Source organism: Panicum virgatum, chromosome 1K (genome assembly GCF_016808335.1).
Source record: "Panicum virgatum strain AP13 chromosome 1K, P.virgatum_v5, whole genome shotgun sequence".
Taxonomy (NCBI): domain Eukaryota; kingdom Viridiplantae; phylum Streptophyta; class Magnoliopsida; order Poales; family Poaceae; genus Panicum; species Panicum virgatum.
In genome coordinates this window covers 46,879,006-46,887,444 of record NC_053136.1, presented here as the reverse complement: position 1 = coordinate 46,887,444, position 8,439 = coordinate 46,879,006, and the positions used below count along the sequence as shown (strand labels likewise).

The following is an 8,439-nucleotide window of genomic DNA, read 5'->3' as shown; positions in this document are numbered from 1 at the left end:
GCATGCGAGATTCTCTTATCGGAAATCGTATGCTAGGATTCTAAAATGGGAACCAAGACCAGTGCCCACTATGCAGCTGCGCCCTCTCTCCTCGTGGCTTCCCGTTCAGCTCCGGCCAGGTGGACGGATCCGCGCTGCCCGACGCCGCGTGACTCGTCGCTGTATATAGAAGAAGGACTGTCTATTCATCGCATGATAATGCGATTAGACGCCATACCCATACCCATACCCATACCCGACCATGCTGGCTAGAGGTGGGACTCGACCGTGCCGGCCGATCTATCGTGCGCCGTGTCGGATCTAAACTTCCAAACACTCCGTAGATGGTTCCATGCCGTGTTGGCGATAAGTCTTTTACCAAGTTGAAACACGACCCATGGCACGCCTTTGTGTTATGTATGGAGATACAATAAAGCTATCTAGCGAGGATAAGAATACAATATACTATTATAAAGGTAATATCTACTCCTTCGACTTGGTTGTTAATTAGAAAGCAATACTAACTGTCATAATAGGACAACAAACAACGCGCAAGTTGATGGGCTATTTTCATGTCGTGCTGGTCCAAATAAGGTCCAAAATGCGGGTCGTGCCATACAGACCATCATGCTCGGATCCTAGGCACGACATGACCCTCGTGTTTGTGTCGTGCAGGCACGGTCCAAAACTTTATAAGGTGTGCCATGCTTAGGTCATGCTAAAAGATTGTGTCGTAGCCCGCACAAAAATAGCACAGTCCAAATCACCAGCTCTAATGTTGATGGATCGGTTCGTCTTTTTTAGGCGGTCGGTTCAGGCTCATCTGGTCAGACGCCCCATGATCAAGTATAACGGTTGTAGAAGGATGTAACATCCCAAAAATCTAACAAAACTAAATCACGCGCTAATCCTTGTTTTGTCGTTGAGCTCGATCCCTTCTTGTTTCTTTTTGCGCCTGACTTCCCGATACCCCGAGGAACCGAGCCGGCACCCAAATCTTCCGCTGTCCCATCCCTGTTTGGCCCTCGGCCTGCGCGTCGCACGCGGCCGACACACGCGTGGCCGACCGCGGCCGCGATCAGCGCCGACGCGCTCGCCCCCCCTCTCTTTTTCCCTTCTCTTTCCCCTCCTTTTTCTTTTCTTTTCTTTTCCCATTTTCTTTTTCTTTTCTTTTTCTTCTCTCTTCTTCCCTCCTCTCTCTCTCCCCTTCCTTTCTTCTCTGCCGCGCGCGCCTGGCCCGCGCCCTCCCCCTCGCCCCCTGCTCGCCCGACCGCGCCCCAGCTGAGCACGCCTTTCCCCCCGGGCACGCCGCCCCTGGACCCCGCTCCGGCCACGCAGCGCACGCGCCGCCCTGCAGCGGCTCGGCGCGCACCGGCCGCGCCCCGCGCAGCTCGCCTTCGCCCCGCTCCCGGCCGCTGCACGCACCCACGCGCGCCCGCCTGACCCGACCCGCGCCCCGGCCGCCCGCTGCTCGCCGCGAACACCGCCCCCGGGCTGTGCCCACGCGAGCGCCTGTGCGCGTGCACGCCCCCGGGACCCCGCTCTCGCGCGCGCCGCTGCGCTCAGCCCGACCCTGCCTGCACGCCGCTCCAGCGCCGCCCACGCCCTGCTCCGCACGCCACGGCCGCCTGGCCGCTCCTACGCGCGCAGCGCCCCACTGTCCAGCCCCGCTCGCCCTGCCCACGACGCGTCCCGTCGACGGCCGAAGCTCCGACCCGCACGCGCACGCCGTCGCCCCGGCGCACAGCGCCGGCGACCACGGCACAGTGCCGCCTGCGGCGGTCGCCGCCTCGCGTCACTTCGCCGTCCACTGGTGCCATTGACGAAGCACAGCGCCACCCCTCGAACCATCACTTCACCAGCACGCATCCCGCCTCAACCCCCGTTGACACCCGCACAGAGCTTCGCCGTCCCCACCCCATTGACGCCGCTCAGAGCCGCCTCGCCGGCCGTCGCCCCGCTCTTACCCCTCCACCGCCTTGGCCGCCTATAAAAGGGGCCGCGGAGCATCCCCAAGTATCGCAACCACCACCCAGAGCCACCGCCGCCGCCCTAGCTTCTCCTTTGCTCCCCTAGCACCGCCGCCGCCTGCCTTGTAGCACCGCCGCCGCTGGCCGCCGTGGCCGGACCGCCACACGCCATCTCCGGCCGAGGTGAGGCAGGGGATCATCTCACCGCAGCTCCCTCTCTCTTTGATAAAGAAAATGTGTGCGTGTGGGAAGGGATAAAATGTGGATTTTCGAAAGATGAGTATGGGCGAGATGGACGGCATTTCTGTGTGATTTGCCGATTGGTGTGCTTATGCCTGTGTGGCTGGGCAAAGAAGGGAGATATCCATCTTGTCGTGTCTAAGGACCGAGTTGGTGTGTCATCTCACCTGACTCCACTATCGTGCAAACCACTCGACCGTTGTATGGACAACGGCGTAGCATAAATCCCACTAGTTGGTGTGATAGCCATCAGGAGAGCTGAGAGCAACGGGTGACTAAGGAGAAGGGATAAGCCCCGAGTGACTTATGCCCGGTTATACCTAAGTGAACGGTCAATGACCCCTTGGTGCATCCCGTGATGGCTAGTCAGGCTTAGCTATGGTGGGTAATGGCTATGTTGGGATCTACACCGACACGACGGTGTTCGAGTTGTGGTATCCTACTTGTGGGTAAAGTTGCACACCTCTGCAGAGTTAAGAATCTATTCGAATAGTCCGTGCCCACGGTATTGGGCGAGTTACGGTGTGGTCACATAACTAGTGTTTCTCTGGGATGGGCTGGTGTGAGTTGTTTTGGAATTGGTCCCGGCAGTTGTGCCGTGTGCTACGTCAGACGGGGAGTCCGGTAGCAGTTTTAAAACCTGAACTCTGTGTTAATGCCAAAAACTGATTTCTAAATGGTTTTCTATAAAATAAACCCCTGCATAAAGTATCGCTTTTCGGCAAATTAAACCGTAACCTCATCCTTGATTTACCTATGCATATTATTCTGTTATAACCCCCTCCGTGGGTGTGGTTGGACTTGCTGAGTACGTTTGTACTCACCCCACTCTTACTTTTTTTACAGAAGAAGACCCGGACTTCGTACCAGACGACGCCGAGTAGGGTTATCGTTCTACACCCAACTTTACCTGTGGAACCGGCCCTGTTGAGATGCCTCCGCTGTCGCAGTACTCTGAGCCCGTAGTAGACCCTATGTGGTTCGCGGTCTGGTGTTATGTCGTAACCTGGTTAATTATTATTATCATCTGTATCGAGTGTCCGCCAAGGTTTGTAAGGTTTTGAACCATCTGATGTAATAAATGTGGCATCAGCCTCCTGGGACTGATGTTTTGTATCACATTTAAGTCTTCTCTTATGAGGGGACGCTTCAAAGGATAATGTCGTTTCGAACCGCCCGACAAATGAATTTGTAATTGCGCATTTGGCTCGGATGGTGTGCAAAGTAGACATAAGGATGTATTCCCTCTATCTTGAAATGTAAGATATTTTAATTTTTTTTACGTCAACTGTTTTAAATTTGATCAAGTTTATAGAAAAAATAATAATATTTTGAATGTCAAATAATAATAACTAGATTCATTATGAAATATATTTTCATAATTTACTTATGTGATGTATTATATGCTAATATTTTTTTATAAATTTGATCAATTTAAATTATTTTGACTTAGGACAAAATAAAATGTCTTATATTTCAGAGCGGAAGGAGTATATTGGTTCTTGACGGGATGTCACACATTCAGTTCGTACCGTTCGTGTAACTTGCACCTTTTTATAGGGTAATGATTTTGTTACGGCCAGCCGTAATTTGGTTAGACGATACGGCCGGCTCGATGAATTGTCCATCGTCAATCCGAGCGCGCACCTCCTTCCGCACCGTTTAGAACCAACCAGCGGCGTTTTATTTTCCACTGCTCCTCCTCTGGTCCTCACTCGGTGTTTCATTTTGTCTCCCTCCTCTCTCTCTAAGGTTCTTCTCTCTCTACACTCTCCCTCTCGCATTTCACCCGGGGATCCAGCGGCGGCGCACAGGAGGACCAGGCGGCGGGGCGCGGGCGCTTCCAGAGAAGGAAGGAGCTGCTCGGGCGCCTGCCCTGCTCGCGGGAGGATCTCACCGCCGCCTTCCCTGGATCCGCGAGCAGGAGGGGGTCGCCACCCTCCCTCGGTTCGCACGCCGCAGGAGGAGAAGGGGCCCGCGCCGGAGCTGCGTCGAGCCGCGCCGGCCTACTTGATCCACCGCGGAGCAGCCAACAGGCAGTTGAGCTTTCCACTCACCACGTGAGCGAATCTGCTTCCCGAGCCCACCAATCAGTTTCTAGGGGCTCCCCCGTTCATTTCACCCTCTCTCTCTCTCTCTCGTCCCTCATTCTCCCTCTCTCTCCACTCTACTTCCCATTTCATGTGATTCGTCTCCGTCGCCCAAAATCTGGCGATTTCATGCGGTGGAATGCATAGATCGAAGTTGGAGAGGCGAGGAGCACACACAGAGGTGAATCAGTGCCCATTACTTCCATGGATTTGTTGATGTTCTTCCGTTGTTCTCATGTGAAACGAACAGATTTTTTTAGGTATTTTTCCCCGTGGTGATCTAGTTTTTGCGCTAGGGAATCGATTTGATTTGGTGCTATTCTCTTGATTTTTAGTAGAGGGCAAAGCCTAATCGAGGAAGGAGGAGGAAGAGGCCCGCGATTGTAGGCGAGTCTCGATTCCAGCATAATTTTTGTAAGGCTCGCATAGAGATTCTATGGGTGCCCAGCTGCTTTCATGTGACAGTCGCATGGAAATTCTACCCCCCCCCCCCCCTCTCTCACGCATGATTTTTGTTGGCAGCTTTTTCCTTCCGTGGTCATTGCAGCCTATCCCCTGGACAAGCCTGTTGCCTCGTTCCCATCATCCAATGTGGTAGCACTCTTAGCAGATACTATAAGATGAACAACAGAGTATGAGCTCGGAGTTTGTGAGCTGGCTCAGCAAATTTATGTTGATATTCTAATTTTTCCTCACATGTGTCTAGGGATACTGAAAAGGTAGAGACAGTATCGTCATCGAATAACAACGGCTACACGAAGAAGAGGATGTGACGGAAGTAAGCAATCCAATGTATATGTGCTTTTTATTTATTCTTCACTTTTCTTAGCGGCAAGTGATCTGTGACTTGACCAAAAGTTGTCTCTGCGGCATATTTGCATTACTATTAAATGTTGCAATATCTTGAGAAATGACTATAATCTCTTGCTAAAATAAGATATACACAATCCTAAATTATGAACACTGACAAAACAAGGCTGTTCACTCATTTTTTAATGAACTAATTAGCTGTACATATGCTTATGCTGTAGTGTTATCCTATCCACGCAAATTATGACTGTTTTTATTTGGTATATCAAATTGTATGCCCCTGATTGACATATATAGTTTATAATTTTCCATCAGTGTTTATGTCATGGTCGGACTTCAGTTCAAGAGGCGTAACAAATCAGGAGTCAAGGAGGCGTGATCTGTTAGGATTAGTTGTTAGTTTGTTTCCCGGTTTGTTACCAGGCTTGGCATTATATAAGTCAAGACCTGTGGTAGTTTAGGTTCTATGCTTATTGTATCTTAGATTGGTTTTGTCCCTGCCTTCCTGTCGCGCCGTGGAGCTTCAGCCATTGCTCCGGCGCGACGTCGAGGTCCAGGGCCACGGCCTACTACTTCCTTTCAATACAATTTGCGTCATCTTCCTTCCACCAACTACAATCCTACCACTGCCCATAACACCTTGGTATCAGATAGCCTTGGTTCCGTGTCCATGGCGGCTGACGACGAGAAAAACGCCCTGGAAGCGACCGTCGACGACATGCTCACCACCCTCACCGACCTCGCCGCCAGGGTTTCCGAGCTCGCTACGCAAACCGCCGCCCTCAAACCCTTGCTCCCGCTCGCCAAACAGCTTGACGGCCTGCCGGACAAGGTCACCACCCTCCAGGCAGCGGCGTTCGAAGGCGCAAATCAAATCGCCGCCCTCAGCCTCGCCGTGACGCGCTTGGAGAAGGCGCAGCGCGGTGACCACGGTCACCCCACGGACGACATCGCGGGGGGAGACGCGTCAGCGTCGGGGCCCCTCCCGTTCCGTGAGACACCGCACCTTCCTCACCGGGACGCCGAGGACGACGACGGCGACCCACGCTTCCACCCGCGCGCACGCATCGAGTTCCCGACCTTCGATGGAAAGGAGGACCCCCTGCCGTGGTTGAATCGCTGTGAGACCTTCCGGTGCCAGAACACACCGGAACGCCGGCGCGTTCCATACGCGTCCCTCCATCTCACGGGGTCAGCCCAACTCTGGTTTTCTCGGCTAGAGTTGACGTCGGGTACTCCGTCGTGGCGCCGGTTCGCACAACTCGTGCAGCAACGCTTCGGGCCGCCCATGACGGATAGCCCCATTGGCGAGATCATGATACTTCGCCGGGACGGGACCGTGAACGACTACACCGACAAGTTCCTCGCCCTCGCCTGCCGTGATGCCGATCTGACGGAGTCCCAGTTGGTCTAACAGTTTAAGTTCTACACATCTATTTCTCTTTTCTCATATTCTTTCCCTTTGAAAATGCTTGCATTGGTATCCGAGTTTGAGAGAACTATGAGATCAGTAAGTCTCATATTCTTGATGTTTCTTCTTTGCGTTAGTCCTGGAGCTTGCGTGATCCAGTTTATCCAGCGCAGTCGAAAGCCCTATCACTGTGATTTGGTTGTAAAATACAGTAGAGAATAGACAACAAAGATTAGGAGCTGGCCCTGACACGTGCATCAGTTTTCTCCATTTTAGTCTCAGCCACGGATAGTAGGGACAGGGGGGTTCGAACCGCAGGGACTTGACTGCTACTACACTGAATTGAAAACAGAGCTAGTAGTCGCTCGATTTTTAGGATATTTTTGCCTATGGATAACCACATAGTTGCTACTACCTTTAGCATATATTTTTTTTATAAAACCCATCTGAGAATCTATCAAATGCATTTCAAATAAGCATACCTTTTTTAGCCACACAACCTTAGCACTGACAAGTGGGGTCTTTTTTAGCAACGTGCAGCTTCTGTGTGTTATTCCCCAAACCAATATTGATCATAATGACAAGTGGATGGAACTAATAGCATGTTCTCGTGACTTCGTCTAATGCGGTATATCAACATCTGTCCCCCCTCCCCCCTCTTTGCAGTCCCTCTTTTTGTTGTTTAGGTAGGCAAATAATACATTTCTCTTTTTTGTTGAGCATAAGGTACTGAATTGTTTTCATTCTCTAATGTGAAGGTTTGAAGAAATAGGGCTTCCCCTGCTAGGCTTATGAAGTTATATGGAGGCATGTCGGAAGCCTAGTGAAAGATGGTATGAGAGGTACATTTTGAAGGGCTGCTCAAGATTGCGTGCACCATAATCCCAGCGGAGCTTACAAATTGGTTCATGGTTGAGTGTTTCCACGCTGAGTCGTTGATACATAAGAGCTTGTTATCCCTAGGAGGGGTAGGATCTTAGGTATGATTTCTTTCTTCACACTGTCATAAGAATTTTAGTACTTTGCAATTGGCATTTTTGTCGAATAGCAGAAGCATTTTTAGTACTTATCCTATAGGCAATTATATTAATTAATTTCAATACTTTCCAGAAGGTAAATATATCAAATACTAGAAGTATTTTCAGAACTTTTCCAATATGCAGTTATATCAAAAACTAGGAAACATTTACTATTAAAAAAACTAGGAAACATTTTCCTTCGCTTATGTGCCACAACCAGCAAAAACACATCACAAGACTCTGTATTGATAAATCTATAAGCTATGTGATACATTTGATATTCTAGCTATATGTAGCACCTCCACCCCTCTCCCTTGGTCTTTCCCCACAAGTATTGTTTTCACCTAGCAGCTACAAATCGCGATTGTTCATCTTCTCTGCCTAATTTATCAGGGGCTCCTTGTCGCATTATGACCAGTCAACTTGCAGGTCCCGCATTCATCCTTCTCTTTAAGTCTTTTTTCCTTCTTGTGTCCTTTCAACTTTTGACCTTGGTGGGTTGCCTACATCTACTGTCATTGCACCAGGTCTAGCCAACACACCAGAAATGTTACTAGGGGCACCGCTGTCATCATTCGCATGCAAAACAATTTTTTTCTTTTTATCATACTAGTATCGAGGGGCAGTACACCTTATATCATACTAGCAACTAATATGCAGCTTTGCTCATGGATTTTGTGGCCTACTATTATGCAGCTGCATACTAGTCACACCAGATTTGACAAATAGTTATAGGGCCCTCAACATTAGCTTGTCGATTAGCAGTCTAAACAATTTAAAAATATTTGATTTGCCTATTATTTTTGTTTAAATATGATGCTTCAAGCATACGGTATGTTTGTGACTCATTTATTCTATGATGCATGTTGCCCACCTGTAACGTAGTACTTACTGGTTTCTGACATATTTTTTTAGGTTAG

General features: G+C 50.0%; 1 protein-coding gene across 2 annotated transcripts; it reads left to right on the top strand.

Annotated features, from left to right (window-relative positions):
• Nucleotides 1-3,873: 3,873 nt before the first annotated feature.
• LOC120713268 lies at nt 3,874-7,024 on the top strand. 2 transcript variants are annotated; one of them, XM_039999268.1, is made up of 5 exons: nt 3,874-4,539; nt 4,615-4,693; nt 4,802-4,873; nt 4,986-5,057; nt 5,405-7,024. In XM_039999268.1, exon 5 carries the CDS (start codon nt 5,760-5,762, stop codon nt 6,501-6,503), a length of 744 nt encoding a protein of 247 aa, XP_039855202.1. In that variant the 5' UTR covers nt 3,874-4,539; nt 4,615-4,693; nt 4,802-4,873; nt 4,986-5,057; nt 5,405-5,759; the 3' UTR covers nt 6,504-7,024. The 2 variants fall into 2 exon arrangements, with proteins under 2 accessions (XP_039855202.1, XP_039855196.1); XM_039999262.1 differs by having other exon boundaries at nt 4,802-4,911.
• The last annotated feature ends 1,415 nt before the right edge of the window (nt 7,025-8,439 follow it).

Bases quoted from the DNA above. Each gene is read 5' to 3' on its own strand.
- LOC120713268 (XM_039999268.1), top strand. From the start codon at position 5,760: ATGGCGGCTGACGACGAGAAAAACGCCCTGGAAGCGACCGTCGACGAC.